A 19,052-nucleotide genomic window follows, 5' to 3' on the forward strand; every position below is an offset into this window, starting at 1 on the left:
ATGGCTTTACTTAAAACCATGCAAACAATGAATGGGAGTATTTTTGGTTCTTTGAATATGTATGAAATACAGGAGAAAAGTTCCCATCTCAGTGGAGTAGAATGTAATTTTGAAAAGTAAATGTCTCTTTAACTTTTAAACTGGTCTGAGCTAACCGCTAACTCACAGTTAACTTTTATGGCAGTCACATGACTATTCCCTTTTGTTCCTTATATGTAAGGAAAAGATTTATTGTAAAATTTCTGTGTTCTACAGCTATCCTGATACAAAGTCAGTGTAAAGGTAGAAAGTCTGACGTTTTCCAAACAAAATATTTTTGGTTTACTTTGACTTTATAAGGCAAAAATCATCAACTTGCCCATAGGTTACCATCTTTATTTAAAAGTGAATAAAATTGTAGACTTCAGCATACTCAGTTGTGTTGCTTCTAATGCCAAAACTCTGGTTCCACTGAACTTAATGACAAAACCACATTGTCTTCTAAGTATCCAGAATCTGACCCTAAGGTTTCCATCTCACAAGATGCTGAGTGCTGCCTGTAGGCATTGAGCATCCTCAACTCCCACTGAAATGAGTTGAGAGTACTCAGAACGTTGCAGGAAGCACAGAAAACCTCGCAAGATTAGGCCATAGCTTTGTATAAAATAGAGTTTGTTTTGGCAATTTAAATGGGATGTTTCTGGTGAATTTTAAATTGTTTGTCCATGGAATTTTAAAAATATCTTATGGTAAGTTAAAGGCAAAAGAAGCTGTTCATTTTATTTTTCTTCAAAGTCAATGATATAGATGATTTGTGCACTACTGCTCTTCTGCGTTGCTGTTCCTTGGTTTTCTGTGTTGCTTTTGCTCTGGTATTAATTTATTTTATTTCTTTGGAAATATGCATAATTGACTGACAAATGACAAATTGATTTCATTAAAACTGATTTGTGACTTTTAGATCCAAGATATCAGTGTCGAAACTGAAGACAACAAAGAGAAGAAATCTGCTAAGGATGCTTTGCTCCTGTGGTGCCAGATGAAGACAGCTGGGTGAGTGTGGATTAAAAGATTATCTGAAAAACTCTTCTTACAGCATTCTGAATTTTCACTGAAATTGTTTTAAATGTATAAACACATATTTTCCCTTAAGTGGATTGAACTAAGACAAGGTAATCAACGGAAATGGATGAATTAATATGAAAAGCTTATATTTACAAGTTAGTGAACTCTGGCTTACTTATTTTTCTTTCATGTGTTCTACTAGCTAAATATCAGAATCTGAGAATTCGGGAAAGGTTACTAGCTCAACACCCCCTTTCCATTCATATTGTGAGATTGTGATGACACTGAGGCATGTTTGTGACCAGATTTTTTTCCCTTAATTTTTTGTGAGGTCATAGATAGATACAATAACTAGCATTTTAACTGTTTCAGAAGCTTTGCCTCAAGTCGTCTGTGTTTTCAGTGGAATTTTGGGTCATTCTAAACAATGGTGTTCTGCTCATGGGTCATTGGATTATTATTGTGAGATTGACAAGATTCTGTGGTATATAATCCTGGGTTGCTGGTTCTTCATGTTTTGTTTTGGAAAATATACTAAGAACAAAGAGCTGTTTCCATGAAAGTCAGTGTCAATTTCTCTTTGATTTCAGTGGGAGCAGGCCAAAGCATAGGTAGTTGAAAATCAGTGCAGTCCTTTTGAGTTTGTTGAATAGGGTGTTCCGTATCTTTTTCTAGAATATCTTTGGAACACAAAGAACTTTGAATCTCACTCTCCTTTCAAGGCAGAATCTCAGAAGACTCTAACATCTGAATAATATAATTTGCCCTCTTTCTGGTTGTGAGGTGATTGTTGTGGGGTTGCATTTTGGGGTGGAGAAGTTGGGAGTTGTTTTTTTGTGGATAGCATAGGCTGGGCAAAAGGATTTAATGAAACAAAGATGTTCATTGTAGTCTCAAGAGTGGTATAATTCTGAGGACCACAATTCTAGTCTTCTGAAAGTCCTTCTAACCTGCAGAAATAGTGTGTCGCTTTTTATAGGAATTCAGTGTTATGCAATGGAATTCACCCTATGTAATGGAAAGAGTTTTAAAGGTCAAAGGAGGACTGTAGCTTGTCTTGGTTAAATCTTGTAGTGTATGCTAAATTTCGGTGGATTTGGCCCACAGGATATCTTTTGAGGGCTGCAAGGAAAAAGAGTATCAATGGGAAGACTGTTGCTGCTTCTCTGAAACAGACTTCTTGGTGTCCTGCTGCCTCTGAGGTAGCCACACACATTTTTTAGTGCAGGTTTGAATTTGTTAGGCAATTAAAGTTTTGATTTCTTTCACATTCAGAAAGAAGGCTTACATAATCAGAAGTGCTTCCAAAATGCCTTTCACAAATAGTAGCCTTCTTGCTATTAACCGGCTATCTATTATTTATAGAAATCCACTATGTTTCTTTCCTTCATGAAACTTGAATGGATGTGTAGCAAATTGAGTGTAGTTAAGTAATTCTAGCGAAACGTAGGCCTTCCTTTCAGAGAGTTCACCTGAATCAAAGCTTGCAAACAACTTGAACGTTTTCCAGAAACTTTGAAAGTCCCTGAACCACTGATAAAATGAATCTTGAATCTGCTCAATCCATTAGGCACAAATTTGACCCTCACACTCATAATCTTGAGCTCTTGGTTGAAAGCATTTGTGGCGAAAGGTCATTCCTCTTAAACTTTCTGTTCTGCTTCTCCAGCAGTTCCTATCCCTCTCCAATATTTAATATTTCAAGTACTCCAAAATAATAATTTTTCAGCTATTGAGTCAAGAAGTGACTTCAGACTTGAAGAGATCGGAACAATACAAACTGCAGACTTGGCACCAAAAATTAAAATTACTTTTCTAGTTTTTTTTAAAAAATTGGTTATCATCACACATGTAGAATGTATATCTTTTCTTTTAGTGTTACAAAGAAAACTAAGATATTCTTGCCTCTTGCTATTCACATGATTAGAAAACAGTCATTATGATTGTGAAACTTTAGTAGCTGGTTGATAACATTGATGTTCTAATTGTCATTCCTTCAACCAGTTTCCACTGACGTATATGCAAGGCCAGAGCAGGAATGCTATATTGATTATGCTCTTTCTGTTTTTTGTTGTGTCAGTTATCCCAATGTCAACATTCACAACTTTACAACTAGCTGGAGGGATGGGATGGCTTTCAACGCACTAATCCATAAACACAGGTATGTCCTTGGGATATTTTTTATAGATTTAGAAAGATGAAACTTTTGCTGTGTACTCACAATTTTGTAGTGCTGTTTGATTTTTAAATCTGTGGGAGTTGAAGATGGGTTGCAAGAACATTGCAGAGTCCCATGGGCGAAAGATGCAGCAAAATAATCAGGCTATTGTAGCTCTTCATGTCTGCCAGTTCACCCCAGTGCTAGTGGCTGGTGTTGCACATCAAAATGGCTACATTTGTAGTCAGGTGTATAAATCATACATATGTGATTGTATCACTTTGTGATTGACTACTTTCCTTGCAATGTCCATGCAGTACCTAAGTAAACAGTTACTCTTTAGGAACCACATGTGCTACCCTTACTTATGTTGACTAGCATCATTGAATTCAATGGGGAGCTACTTGTACAGTATGGTGATACGCTGTGTTAGTAAGTGGCAGAATTTGGCCCTAGGTTAAATGTTCATTAGGAACTAAACTATACCACTTATGCTCATATTGGTGACTACTTGCACAAGTAGGTGCTCACAAATGTGAGTAAAGGCTGCACAATCCTGGCTGTAGATTATTTGTTTTTTCTTATTCACTTAGGTCATATTCATTCCTGGTAAATTATACCCATTTTTATCATGGGCCAGATTGTGCCACCCTGGCATATACTGTGAGGTACCTTACTCCTTCAGTGTCCCACTGAAAGAGGTACGACTACTTGAGAAGTAAAGTATTAGACAGTACGAGTAAAGGTGTTAGAATCTGATCCAAATTCATCCTTGGTGAATTTGGCTCCATAGGTCACCACTGCTATTTTGGGTGTGTCAGATTTATTTTTATTCATTCATTTTAAAGTAACATGCAGGTATATTGTGGAAATCAAGGAATTTTCTTATTTTTTAGGCCTGATCTGATTGATTTTGACAAGCTGAAGAAATCAAACGCACACTACAATCTGCAGAATGCTTTTAACCTGGCAGAGCAACACCTTGGTCTCACTAAGCTTCTGGACCCAGAGGGTAAGAATTCCTACCCTTATAGCACTGACTGGCTGTATGTGGAGGAATGGCATTCCTTTTTTACAACCCTCCATGCCCCAAGGTGATGTTTTGTGGCAGACTTTTGTGCTGAAGGGCAACTGGATGGAGCTCTCTCTCCTATCAGTACCACTCCCTGCATTTTCGTGAGGAAGAGTAGGTAGGACATCAGAGAGAAGCTCGAGATGTTCCCTTCCACAAGGGACCTTCAATCCCAGTTCCCTTCATTCCCAGTCAAGGATCCCAGGACTTGAGCTCTCATTCTCTCATGTGGCAGTGTTTTGCTGTAAATAGACCATCATGCTGGCCTTGTATATATGTATAAGAACATCCCAGTGAAGAGGCATCTCTATCATCTGTATCGTAAAATTTGTTCTTTAAGCTAAAATATAGATGATACATTCTTCATAGAATTGTTAGCAGTTTTTCAGCCAACAAATGAGTATTAGTGTTCATGTGCAGCATATAGTTTCAAGTAAAGGTAATATTAGAATAGGGAGCTTTAGTGTCACAGGACAGGTAAAGGTCATGTTGTCACTGGGCAAGTTTCTTCTCGCTGACTTTGCAATACATCAGCACTTCTGCAAGGACAGGAAATAATTTACTCTCCCTCTACACTCATTAAAGGATTCTCCTGAACAAATATCCAACTGGATTTGCTTGCCTTTGTGAATTCTAAGTATGACTGTGGGTGACAGTCTATAGCTCCGTGGTGCTGGACGCTGGAATTTCCTTTCTGTAATACTATCATAACATCATTCTTCTAAGCGTTTGACAAACATTGTGCCTCACAACATCCCTGTGAAGATAGGTAAATATCAGCCTCTCACAGCAGAGGTTGGAATAGAACCAAAAGGTCATGACTCCGTCTCCTTTATTTCAATGACAGTTTGCATTCTGTAAGCCTAACACAAAATATAGCACTTAGTAGCCATGGAGTTCTATACTTGCCACTACCAAAGAATTTGAGACTAACTCGGAAGCACTAAATGTGTTTTAGTTTAGGCACATAAGGCTGGACTTCAGATGAAATCTGGAAAGCTGAAAGGCCACTGAACCCACATCTCTGAGTCTTATGTAGTGGATTGTCAGCACTGTATGCATTATTTCAAACCACATATCTAACAGTATACTAAAGTAACTCTTATTTGGTTTTCAGATATCAGTGTTGACCATCCTGATGAAAAGTCAATTATCACCTATGTGGTGACATATTACCACTACTTTTCTAAGATGAAAGCATTAGCTGTTGAAGGAAAACGTATTGGAAAGGTTTGCAAGCTAAGATTTTATATGTGATGCAGCAAACTAATTACTCATTTCTAGTGAGCGCTTCAGCCCATTGTATATGTTAGCTTTTATTCATGGACGTGAACACTATATAGTCCTATAAAATATAGGAAGTGGTTAATCTTTCATGATATTTCCATCCGTATCTTAACAAAAACCATTTAGCTGATATTTTATTTTGCTTGTTACCTTTATGTAGAGGCAGCTTTCTCCTGCCCGTTAGCTGCTCCCCACCACCAAGAGTTTCTCTCTCCCCATCTTTGCAGACTTGAGGAGTCCCTTGTTTAAAAAAGCACACGTGCTTTCTCTCCCACTTTGCACGGCAGCCACCATCCTTGCACTTGAGACAGACAGAATGGGACTCCTTTCTCAGTCGATCAATCACCACATCCTGCCCCTCAATTTGCCTGGGGTCATGGGAATTCACTGCAGAGCAGCGCAGGGTCCCCACTCCAAAGTTATCCTATCCCCTATTGTACTCCAGAATTAGCCATTGATTTGTAAGCTAAGTCCCCCTGCACAGTCTCTTTTCCATAGATGTAGGATTGAAATGCATCTGAAGTGATCTGTCCTTGTTCCTCAGTTGTTTTATGCTGCTTGTTACAGGTGCTTGACAATGCTATTGAAACAGAGAAAATGATTGAAAAATATGAATCGCTGGCTTCTGACCTTCTTGAGTGGATTGAACAAACTATTATCATCCTGAACAATCGCAAATTTGCCAACTCGCTGGTTGGTGTGCAACAGCAGCTACAGGCATTCAACACTTACCGCACAGTGGAGAAACCACCCAAGTAAACTCAATCACTCTGCTTTTGTTTTTTATTAATTTCATCTTAAGAAAATAGCTTAAAAACCTTCTACTTAGTCCTGATCTTTATCACTCAAGAGTGGCTTATTCCCTTTCACTCATCCACACACACAATAGAACAAGAAAATACTATGCCATTTGCAAGATCTCAGATATGAGGAGATACTGCCTCACAACAACTATTCATAACTACTCACAGTAATGTACAACAAGGAGCAATAGCGTATCATTGTCAGACAATAATGCCGCGTTTATGCATGTCAGCACTGTATAATACAAGTACACAGCTAATAATAGAATTTCATTGTTTATCCCAGATCAAGAGCAAGTGTCTGTAGTTTTACAAAACATAACTTTGAATGCTAAAAGCTGATGTAACAAGAAACTAAGTCTCTCTAGTTCTGTAAACTGCCGTGTAATGTTAAGACCCTATAAATATGTATCATTTGTTAATGCAGTTTTCATTAATAATAAGCACCATCCAGATGCATTACAATTGCGGTTGGTTTCATAGTGCCTATAAAATGAGTGTGTTTTCTAAGAAGTGCTCTAAAGGTCTGATTCAAAAGAAAGAGTCTCATTGACTTCACTGAGCTTTGGATCTAGCCTTAAATTCCTGAGTCAGTAGATTAACTAGGTCTGTTCATGAAATAAAAAAGCTGCCTCCTCCCTCCCCGAGGGATTTCAATATAGAAAAACAAATCAGCTGACTTTGAGCAATCATTGTGGCATTTGAACCAGTTGGTTCTCGTGGGCACTACTCCTGTCCTTCCTGCTTTCACACAGAATGAAACAGACAAAAAGGACCAATAATAATTGTATTACTGAGCTATGGACAATGTCAGTCCTTCAAGAAAGCACACTTCAGTTCATTAGAAGTGATGAAATACTCATTTTAACCCCTTGTTTTCTTTTGGGAATTTCTGTCTAGATTTACAGAAAAAGGAAACTTAGAAGTACTGCTTTTCACCATCCAAAGCAAAATGAGGGCTAACAATCAGAAAGTGTACATGCCACGGGAGGGCAAACTCATCTCAGACATTAACAAGGTGAAAGCATAAACTCTGTTTTTTCAGCTCCTTATGTGCATCTCAAATGTTTCTTTTCTTTTAATCTTTCTTCCAGCTTGCTAGGGAGAAAACTGTCCCCCACACCAACCCCACAACCCCTGGCTTGACTTAGGGGATCCTAAAGGATTGAAGGGGTAGAATGACATTTCCTGCCGGCCACACTGGGTAACCACTAATGTAGCCTCAAGGCTGCAGCAGCATCTGCAGCACTTGCATACACTCTCTCTGCTGGGGAAAATGGTGACTGGTTGTGTACCTGTGGATCCACTGGCCTTGCCCTGCTTTTTGCTAGTCCTGCCCCTTAGAACTCACTGGGTATATCTACAGAGCAGCTGTGATTGTGCTTCCCAGTGCGGGTAGACAGATACGCACTAGCTTGGCTCAAGCTGGCACGCTAAAAATAGTAGTCTGGCCCTGGCACTTGGGGCTAGCCACCTGCATACAGGCGATTGTACTTGGGTGGCTAGCACCCCCAGCTGCTGTGTAGGCATGCCCTCTGACAGAAAAGAGAAAAAACATTTAGTGATTTCTTCCGCCCCCCCGCGCCTCTTAAGTCCCATTTTCCAATGCACTCTACCAGCCATCAAAGCCCCCTGGCAGCTAAAGCAGAACAGAGTTCCACAGTGAATCAGGGGTCTTCCTTGGCCACAGAACAGGGACCTGAATTTGCCCCATAAGTTTCTCTAACCTAATGTCCACTATGCGAAAGTGTTAGGAAAGGAGAAGGTTTGTGTGAAGCCACTAGGAACAATCTTGTTGGTTCCCAGTCAGGGTTTATACAACTAGCTGTTACTCAGCTACAGCTGGCTGAACAGCAACAGGTCTGACAAGATCTCTTGGGGATAACAAATAACTTCAAACTGTGAGCCTTCCTAATTTGCTTTTTATCATGCTTGGAATTCCCAGAGCAGCTGTTGCTGGTGTCTGTGTTTCGCTCTGCATCCGGGAGAGCAATAAACTGCACAACTCCCCTGTTTATGTTATGCTCCTGTGCCTGTAAAGGCCTAAAATCCTTCGGTTTCAGGCAGTCACATCTGTTAGGATTTAGAGGAATCTAGGACAGTGTCTGATTAACTCAGGTATCTTTGTTTTTTTATGAGAAGGATCTGTAATGCTGATTAGCTTGATTTTAATTAATTTGTAATTTTTATGGCAATAGCTTAATGTACTTGAACCGCTTTTTACTTTTAAAAAAAGATGTCATGCAATAAAAGAAATAGACCCCAGTGTCCTGCTCTTTTTCTGAAAGTCAGATCTTAAAGATCTGTGTGCAGGAATGGTTTAGGGGAGAGAGCGTGTGAATCATATTTTCCCTCCCTAAAAGGGAAAGATTTTAGCTCTTTTGGGAAAAGATTAAACACACTTGCACATAAAATTCAAACCAGTTGTTTTGCTTAAAAAAGAAAAACAGATCTAAAACAAATAAATAAAGGTCCTCACAACACTCCTGTGAGATAGGCAGGTTTTATACCCAGTTCATAGACAGGTAAATTGAGGAACTGAAAGTTTAAGTAGTTCTTCCTTGGCCACACATTGGCAGAGCTGGGTATAAAGCCTGACAGTCCGGTGCTCTTTCACTAACTAATATGGGCCAAATTAGTCCCTTATGTAACTGCTTTGGCCACAGAGAATTTACATCGGGAATTAATTTTGGTCCACAGTATTGATTCATGCAAAGTTGATGTGATTTCTCAAAGTTCTTTAAAAATGTGACTCTAAAGAATATGATGCATTTTTTCCATCTCTTCAGGCCTGGGAAAGACTGGAAAAAGCTGAACATGAAAGAGAACTGGCACTGCGAAATGAGCTCATAAGACAAGAGAAACTGGAACAACTTGCACGCAGATTTGATCGCAAGGCAGCTATGAGAGAAACTTGGCTGAGTGAAAATCAACGACTGGTTTCTCAGGTGGTGCTTTCAGAACTATTTGTATGACTAAACTTATCACCGTGAGTAATTATGGGATACAGTTTCTGCGCGCAATGCGTGTTCCCTCCTTCATGCTTGGTGCCCTACAGTTTATGCTGTGTGTGTGTTAGGCTCCTTCTGAACTAATTCGGCAAGTCTGTACTCAGTAGAAAATCATGCCAGTATGTCTCCCCAATATTCACTATTTCCATGAAATGGTAGAACAAAGTAAATGGCTAGTGAATTCAGTGGAATTACGCCAGGGATGAACCTGATTCATTGACATTAGAGAGAGAGAATGCCTATAAGGTCCCCTTGCCGTAAGGCCAATTCATGATTTTCCCAGTAGTATATCTGCTATTTTTATCAGGGGATGTATTTTCAGAGTATTTTGAAGCCACAGTTGTTAGCAAATTTGTTTTGAATAATCAAAAGTAACGTTACACAGCTTTGTTTGAGCAATCGCATTTTTGATGCACAGGCATTACTAAAATGAATTCTGTGCATTTACAGGATAACTTTGGTTTTGACCTTCCAGCCGTGGAGGCTGCCACTAAAAAGCACGAGGCCATTGAAACAGACATTGCAGCATATGAAGAACGAGTCCAGGCGGTAGTTGCTGTTGCAAAGGAGCTTGAGACTGAGAATTACCATGATATCAAACGCATCACTGCAAGAAAAGACAATGTTATACGCCTGTGGGAGTACTTGCTGGAGCTACTCAGGGCACGTAGACAAAGACTGGAGATGAACCTTGGTCTGCAAAAGATATTCCAGGAAATGCTTTATATTATGGACTGGATGGATGAAATGAAGGTAGATGTCACCAAGATAAGATGAGGGCAGGAAACTGCTGCTGATTAAAGATTGTGCATGTCCTTTATCTGTTTGAATTATGTTTGTTTTAAACATAATGTCTCTATAACCAAATGTTCAAAAACAGGAGCTCCCCATTCACATATATCAATTCACTTCTTGATACACAATGCTGGACTCTTTAAAATATAAAATTAAAACAGCTACAAAAAAAACCCAAGTCTCTCACCTTCTAAACAAAGTAATATTTTATTTTTGTTTGTCTCTGTCTGGGGAAGGCAGATTTACATTCACTACAGTACTCATTCTGAGCCAGAACCTTTACACAGTGCACATGTGGGTGGAAGAGGATAAGGACCTCTCTTCCTCAGCTGTGCAGCTCCCATGAGGGCCAAGAAGACTTGCAGCTGCTGTGCTCAAGAGAACACGCAAACTGCTTCCCACCTGTCTTTGGGCTGGGGAGGAGGGCAGGGCCAGGGCTCCATCCATTCTTCCTTAATTGTAAGCCAGCAGAGCCTACTGGCTGTGCAGAGGACTGACGCTGCACCCCCCTAAGGGCTGCAGTAGCTGTGTGCAGTGCCCGGGAACTAAGGGAGGCAGAATGTCTCCCAGTGCTCCCCTAGGCAATACAGCTCTGCACCCTCCCCAACACAAGACCGTTGCAATGGCACAATGAAGCCCTTCTTGTGTAATAGAGTTTTGAAAATATTGGCTGAAATATATTGTCACCAGTGTAAATGTGTAATGGCTCTATGTAAATTACTGGTATCACTCCAGTTTTAAATCAGTCTACTGAGAGCCGAACTTGGCCCATCATATGTAAATATTGCTCACTCTATGCTTATAAGTGGCGTAAAAGTACTTTACTGGCTAAATAAATAATTTTGAAAAAATGAAAACCCAGTCATGAAAATGCTACTTGATGCCTGGGGTCTTGTAACTGTAAAGGAGACCGTTGCCATATAGCCAGTTGCACTGTAGTGAGAATCTCTAGTTCTGTGCTTCTGGGAGGTGCATGAAGTAGATTGTTTTAACAGTGATTATCTCAACACTTTTAACTTGCTTTCTTTGAGCAGGTGCTTCTGCTATCTCAAGACTATGGCAAGCATTTGTTAGGGGTAGAGGACCTGTTACAGAAACACGCACTAGTGGAAGCAGACATTGCTATTCAGGCTGAACGAGTGCGGGGAGTCAATGCATCTGCTCAGAAATTTGCCACAGATGGAGATGGTAAGTTGTAGTTTTACATATGTATTAGGTTTGAAGAGCCAATAACTTTGGTTACATATTTATTGAGCTTTATTAGCCATATAATACACATTGGGCTAAATTCACCAACATAAGTGGGCCCAACTCCATTGATTCAAGTTGGATTTACTTATGCCAGAGGTGAATTTGGCCAGTTTCCTTCTCAGAATTCATCAAGGCAACATATTTTGCATGGCATTTCACACTGGTAGCTAATGGCTGTTCCTTTTGCCTTACAATTTCCCATTTTACCTCTTTCTAATGGTTACAATTCAAGTTATTGGATCTGACTCTGATCTCATACACATTAATGTAAATCAAGAGGAGTTTCACTAAGTTACACTAGAGTAAAATGTGCCTGTTTTTTATACTGCAGTGTTGCTCTTGAGTTCATCAGGGTAGTAAATCCAAAGTAATTTTTTTTTTAATTCACAGAAAATACTCAGGATTTACACACAAATTAGTAGAGTGAGGTTTGACCAGTATTGCCTTAAACACTGGTCTTTTACTGCACTCTGCTACTCTGTGATGGAGACCTACTAAGCAAGCGTTAAGAGTCCAAGGTGCTCTGGCTTTACAGGTGAAAATAAGTGAGATTGAACTCTAATACATTTCTGTCTGAACAGGTTACAAACCATGTGATCCACAAGTGATCAGAGATCGTGTAGCTCATATGGAGTTTTGTTACCAAGAGCTGTGCCAGTTAGCAGCTGAACGCCAAGCTCGCCTGGAAGAATCCAGGCGTCTGTGGAAATTCTTCTGGGAAATGGCAGAAGAAGAGGGCTGGATCAGAGAAAAGGAGCAGATCTTGTCATCTGATGACTATGGGAAGGACCTAACTAGCATTGTCCGTCTCTTGAGCAAGCACAAGGCGTTTGAAGATGAAATGAGTGGCCGTAGTGGCAACTTCCAGCAGGCAATAAAAGAAGGTGAAGGTATGATTGCTGAGGAGCACTTTGGGTCTGAAAAAATTAGAGAGAGAATAAAGGATATGCGAGAGCAATGGGCTAACTTGGAGGAGCTGTCTGCCATTAGGAAGAAACGCCTGGAGGAAGCCTCTCTTCTTCATCAGTTCCAAGCTGATGCTGATGATATTGATGCATGGATGTTGGACATCCTCAAAATTGTCTCCAGCAATGATGTTGGCCATGATGAGTATTCTACTCAGTCCTTGGTCAAGAAACACAAAGATGTTGCTGAAGAGATTGCAAACTATAGGCCAACCATTGACTCACTGCATGAACAAGCAAAAGCTCTGCCTCAGGAACATGCCGAATCTCCAGATGTTCAAGGCAGGTTGTCTGGAATAGAGGAAAGATACAAAGAGGTCGCTGAACTGACACGGCTCCGTAAACAGGCTCTGCAAGATACCCTTGCTCTGTATAAGATGTTCAGTGAAGCAGATGCTTGTGAACTTTGGATTGATGAAAAGGAGCAGTGGCTTAACAATATGCAGATTCCGGAGAAGCTTGAAGACCTGGAAGTGATCCAACACAGGTGAGAATAGAATTGCGAGGAGGTCCTGTTGTACATCAGCTACCTGTGTGCCTCACTCTAGTCTTGTCTTGTCTGTGACTGAGGGTTCCCAATGCCTTTGTAATTTTTTTTTCAGATTTGAAAGCTTAGAACCAGAAATGAACAATCAGGCATCCCGTGTTGCAGTGGTAAATCAAATTGCTAGACAGCTGATGCACAGTGGTCATCCAAGTGAAAAGGAAATCAAGGCTCAGCAAGACAAACTCAACACAAGGTGGGTTAATGACAGACGACATGTGGAAACTTGATATTATAGGAGATGGTTAGCATTGTTTCTTTTATGTTTCTGTATATTTTATATGTATGTTTTTGAAACTGTCACGGTCTGATTTTCACCTAGTGAAAACTGATGTTCTGTTTTTGAAAAAAAATTCTGCCTCTCTCTTAGGGCCTGATTCAAAGCCAGAGTTGTTCCATTGACATCAATGGACTCTGAATTAGGCCCTTAGTACTGTAGCTATAAATCTGTGATAATGAAGATTTACTGTACTAAATATTTTGTTGTAAAAATAAACTGGAACAGCATATTTTACAAAACTGTCTTAGATTCTTAGTTCTAGTCTTCATGTGCATTCACACCATGCAGAAAATCCAGAGAGTTAGAGTATAACCTGCAGAAAATATTTGACCCTGCAAAACGTGAAAATGTTGAGATCCAGTCCATTGCTGTCTGGTGTTTTCTAGTACACACTGTAGCTAACTGTGGGGGGGAGGGGAAACAAAAACAAAAACAAAAAGAGGTTATTTAAAAGTTCAATAGGCTTACTTCAGCCATTTTCCTCATTCAGAAATGTTGACATTAGACTTTACCATTATTGTATATTACCCTCAGTTTCTCTGCTTTTCTCTCCTCCTCATTTTTAGGTGGAGCCAGTTCAGAGAACTGGTGGACAGAAAGAAAGATGCTCTTGTCTCTGCTCTAAGTATCCAGAATTACCATCTTGAGTGTAATGAAACCAAATCCTGGATCAGGGAAAAGACCAAAGTAATTGAATCCACACAAGATCTGGGCAATGATCTGACTGGAGTAATGGCCCTTCAGAGGAAGTTGACGGGTATGGAACGTGATTTGGTAGCCATTGAGGCTAAGCTAAGTGACCTGCAAAAAGAGGCTGAAAAGTTGGAATCTGAACATCCTGACCAGGCTCAGGCCATCCTGTCAAGGCTTGCGGAAATCAGCGATGTGTGGGAAGAAATGAAAACCACCCTCAAGAACCGGGAAGAGTCCCTTGGAGAGGCAAGCAAACTACAGCAGTTTTTGCGTGACCTGGATGACTTCCAGTCCTGGCTCTCCAGAACCCAGACTGCGATTGCCTCAGAAGATATGCCAAACACACTGACAGAGGCTGAAAAGCTGCTCACTCAGCATGAGAATATTAAGAACGAAATCAACAATTATGAGGAAGACTATCAGAAAATGAGAGACATGGGTGAGATGGTAACCCAAGGGCAAACTGATGCACAGTATATGTTCCTACGCCAGCGCCTGCAGGCTTTGGACACTGGGTGGAATGAGCTTCACAAAATGTGGGAGAATAGGCAAAACCTCCTTTCGCAGTCTCATGCCTACCAGCTGTTTCTCAGAGACACTAAGCAAGCTGAAGCATTTCTTAATAACCAGGTGAGTGGACAGTAATTTAGTTCCTTAATATCACACAAATTCACACCACTTATTGCAGTCGCCTAGCTAAAGAGATCAAGCCTTTTTTCACAAAAATGATCTTTTGTATCAAGTTGATATCTGCCAGTTCTTGGCAAACACTCTTGCGTTCATGATATGGGGAATCTTTCTCTGTCAATCAGATAGCAATTATAACATGTCTTATGCTTTTTTGTCTGATATATTTTTCTCAAAAGGAATATGTTTTGGCCCATACTGAAATGCCCACTACCTTGGAAGGAGCAGAAGCTGCTATTAGAAAACAGGAGGATTTCATGACCACAATGGATGCCAATGAGGAAAAGCTCAATGCAGTTGTAGAAACTGGCAGGAGGCTCTTTAGTGATGGGAACATCAACTCTGACAAGATCCAAGAGAAAGTGGACTCTATTGATGACAGGTAACGTTTGCCAAGAGTTTTAGTGACTGTTGTGCATCAAACTTCCCAACCTGCTCACCCAGAACTTGATTTTTTTTCTGAATTTGCCTTTATCCTTTGGACTGTGGAGATTTCCTAGCATGAAGCACTGGTACCGGTTGGACTGGTACTGAGATGTAGAAAACCCCAGCTCCTAGGAGCAAGGAATTAAGATGAAGTATGCTGGAAAGTGGGTTTGCTTCTCTCTCTTACATCAGTGTAAACAGGGAAGAACTCTACTGGACTCAGTAGAGTTACACCAGTGCAAAGCTGACCTAAGTGACCTGAAACTCAACCCCTGTACGTTTTAATCCAGTTTTCTTGTAGATGGTTACAGCAAAGGGACGTATCAGAAAATCCTAATATGGTATGTTTTCTTTGTCTTATAAAAACATTAGGAACCAGAAGGCTTCAGGAATGAGATGGGCTAATCGTAATCAAAGATGACCTCTGCCTCCTTCTGGAGACATTTGAAATAGTGAGCCAATAGTAGGATTTGGCTGTGAGACAGTTGCTATTTCACTGTATCAGAGCATTCATAAACTGTTTATACTATGAATTGAGGGAGCCTTAGAACTAACCTTCCCTGGTTCCACAAGTCTAAAGTTTCCCTGCTATCACCTGGCTAATTTAATTAGATTAATGTATTCCTGTCCTTCTCCAAAGAAGGAAGGTGGCTCCTCTGGAGTGCAACGGAAATTGTACCTGTCCTACCCACTTGGCTTTGATCACGATTCCCAAGGTATAACAGAGGTTCCCTGCCCCTTTTTATGAAATCAGACTAGAAAACGTTGGTAAAAATGTCCCTCTCATCCTAAAACAGGCTATTTTTTTGTCCTTATTGCTGGGACGTGGCAGCTGTAGGTTGTAAGCATTTTTCTTTTGTAAATTCAGGATGTTTAATTGTGATGGGAATGAACCTAATGCCTTTGATGCACTTTTATCCTTAGATCACAAAGCACAATAATAATAATAATAAAAAACTTATGTAGAAACTTTATGCCAAATAATACTATTAATCCTTATACCATATGCTCATCTTACCCTGATTACATAAGTTTCTCCTTCAGAGAAGCTCAGCGATAGCCAATTGCTCTTCTCTCTGAGGATGAACCTAAGTGAAATACTATAGGATATTCCATTTAGTCATTTGCCTTTCTTCTCTTTCTGGGTAAGGCAAACGCCTCTAGCCTGTATGCATTCTGCCTCAGTTATGGCCCACCAAGATGCCCTCACAGAGAAAGGCAGAATATTTCTGTTACCAGTGATTCCCAGGGATCTTTTTAGAAGGATTCCTTTAGCACTGCACGTTTCAGTGATCCTCTAGCTGACCAGGATGGAGTGGATATGGCTCCCTTTAGATCCCAGCAATGATGCTCCAAGTGCCAGAAAGATGGGATCCCTTGAAAGTGACCTGAGGCTCAATTTCATTCCAGGGCCCAAATGTGCTGACTCTACAGAGCTTCGCACTCCTCCAGCAAAGAACCTGAACTGAGATACACAACACAGTGGCCGCTAGAATGGGCCTGCCCGCATGTCCTCGTACAAATATACATCTCTGCTCTATGAGGGACTATTCAACTTCTCCTAGAAGACTGTTTATAATTAGGAAAGGCAATAACAGTACTAAATGTCACACTGCTGCCAAATTATCTTTTAATCAACACCAGGACACAGTGTATATCCAGTCAGTACCAGCACTGATTTCACTTTGTCTGCCCAGACTTGAACAGTTACAACTATACAGTCTCTAGCAATGTAGGGATCTTGCTTCCATACTCTGTTTATTTCTGGCACCGTATATGTTAGAGGAGAAGCAGAGGATGTATTGATGGCATAGCACATTGGGCACTGGCATTACCACAGAATTTTAGAAGTTCCAGGCTTTCAACAACCCTCAAACGTCACTAACTCTCCTCAGGTGATGACTAATTTTCATGAATACCTGCTTCTCATTCATGGCTTCTCCAATAAGAGAAGTGGAAAATAAAAACGAATATTTGGAAACAGAGAACAAGAGATTTTCCTCTTAATAATAAGGCAATTGCGCAAGCTTCCCAACTTGCCTATGACAGCATCTTCTGACTTGATTCTGACTTAGATTTTGCAAGCTAAGATTTTGTTTCTTAGGCAGAAATATAACATGATCTTTACACCATAGTTGCTGTACTGCTTGAAAGGCCAGCACTAAATATATTATTAGCATGAGGTTAGAAGTTCTTTCCTCCCACTCATCCATAGTAAACAAAGCAGGTAACCTCAAACTTTCCCTCCTCATTTTTTCTGATTTTCTCTCTCCTTCACCTTAGCTTTTTCCTTCCACTTGCTAAGGGAGGGAACTTGTCTTCTGGTCAGCCAGCCTTTTCCTACAACCTCTATCATTAAGGGTGGATCCAGGAACACAGAATCTTCTGGTCAGCTTCTCCCTGAAGCCCAGGCTATGGTAATAGGCAGCTGAAGTGTGGGGATATTCTAGGCCTGACTGGACCACTTTCCATTTCCTATACTTCAAAGAAGTTCTCCCAAAACTCAGGGGTCTTGTTGTCAAGTGACTCTTTCCTGCAGTGGAAACCTCCTTGTTACCCGTACCGTTTTATGGCACTGTAGTAGAGTGGGTCTCTGCTCCGGCCCGGAGGGGGTTAAAACAGCCCTGGATAAGGGCTGGGGCTGGAAGAAGCAGCCTTTAAGCTGGGCTGATTGGGGAAGTGGCTGCAGCTGGGGCCATGCCCCAAACTGAGCGACAGGGCCTAATAAGAAGGCCAGGGAAGCCAAGGGCAGACAGTCTTCCTCTGCCTATAGAGGGAGAAGGGCCTGGCTGCATAGAACTGACAAGGTACCTAGCGTGGAGCACGGCTGGGGAAAGGCAGAGGAGCTGGGGAGCTCCTGCCTGGAAAGCCCCAGGCTGCGTCCTAGAGTTAGGCCAGGAGGTACTGGGATTGCAGGGTGCAACCCAGGGGTAGGCCAAGGCAGCAGGTCCAAACCCCCTTTGCCGATGATGAGAGGCTAATACTACAGTCTGCCCTAGGGTGTGGGGCTAGCTAATGACTGGGCAGTTGCCAAGACACTGAGGCAAAGGGAGGATAGAGGGTGGGGGGTTCCCAGGGAGGGGAAACCCCTAAGGAAAGAGAAAGGGGCCACTGCCGGGGGGGGGGGTAGAACCCCACGTAAAAGGAGCACCGGGGTCCAGGGAGGGACACGGGGCCAGTAGCTGAGAACAAGGTGGATCACTAGCCTGCAGAAGACGCTCCGCGCTGGAATTTGAGCTAATTCCCGAAGCAACCTGCAGGAGGCGACGCGGGAGTGAGTCGCGCCTGGTTACAGGCACCCTAGATGGCTGCCTTGCAGACCTTAACTGCATGACATGAGCTGTACGTGTTCCTGCTTTGAATGCAAGGCAAATCCTAGACGCTGTTTTTGATTTCATTTTACATCAACACATTTCCTCATTTCCAAAGCTATTTATGTGGAACACTACAAAAACCACCCAGTGTTATACTATTAAGGAAATACATGCAATTGCAGTTAAGTTTCTAGAAGCGATAAGCCTCAAAAACAAAGTGTAAAGGCTTGTCCTCACAACCGGGGAGATTGCCGCTGCTACAATTGATGCAGCGGGTTTCGATTTACTAGACCCGCTAAATCAATGACAGAGTGCTCTCTGGTCGACTCCGGTACTCCAGCTCCCCAAGAGTAAGATAAGTCAACTGGAGAGTGTCTCCCATCGACACAGCACAGTGAAGAGACTCGGGTAAGTCAGCCTAAGCTACGTCAACTCCAGCTACATTATTCACATACCTGGAGTAGTGTAACTTAGGTCAATTTACCCCAGTAGTGAAGACAAGCCCTAAGTTTTGAGTGTTGTGAGAATGTGTTTAAAGGAGACCTCTTGATTTAACAGAAAGTATATCTCCCAGTCAGGCTCCATCTGGGTGTACAACGAAGAAATTGGGCTGTCTATTAATCGCAGTTAACTCACGCAATTAACTCAAAAAAAATTAACTGCGATTAAAAAAAAATTAATTGCACTGTTAAACTTATTGAAATTTGTTAAATATTTATGGA

At 41.2% G+C, this 19,052-nt stretch overlaps 1 protein-coding gene across 3 annotated transcripts in view; it reads left to right on the forward strand.

Moving 5' to 3' along the window:
• Positions 1–19,052, forward strand: part of SPTBN1 (spectrin beta, non-erythrocytic 1) — a 222,253-nt gene that overhangs the window by 153,584 nt on the left and 49,617 nt on the right. For all 3 annotated transcript variants that reach the window (XM_050951699.1, XM_050951700.1, XM_050951701.1), the window contains 13 exons: positions 941–1,032; positions 3,125–3,205; positions 4,099–4,214; positions 5,392–5,504; positions 6,129–6,316; positions 7,265–7,382; positions 9,154–9,312; positions 9,826–10,128; positions 11,205–11,358; positions 12,003–12,873; positions 12,989–13,126; positions 13,777–14,533; positions 14,770–14,972. In XM_050951699.1, the coding sequence (XP_050807656.1) occupies positions 941–1,032; positions 3,125–3,205; positions 4,099–4,214; positions 5,392–5,504; positions 6,129–6,316; positions 7,265–7,382; positions 9,154–9,312; positions 9,826–10,128; positions 11,205–11,358; positions 12,003–12,873; positions 12,989–13,126; positions 13,777–14,533; positions 14,770–14,972 (3,293 nt within the window). The remainder of the gene's footprint in view (positions 1–940; positions 1,033–3,124; positions 3,206–4,098; positions 4,215–5,391; positions 5,505–6,128; positions 6,317–7,264; positions 7,383–9,153; positions 9,313–9,825; positions 10,129–11,204; positions 11,359–12,002; positions 12,874–12,988; positions 13,127–13,776; positions 14,534–14,769; positions 14,973–19,052) is intronic.

This window comes from Gopherus flavomarginatus, chromosome 4 (genome assembly GCF_025201925.1).
Source record: "Gopherus flavomarginatus isolate rGopFla2 chromosome 4, rGopFla2.mat.asm, whole genome shotgun sequence".
Classification (NCBI taxonomy): Eukaryota; Metazoa; Chordata; order Testudines; family Testudinidae; genus Gopherus; species Gopherus flavomarginatus.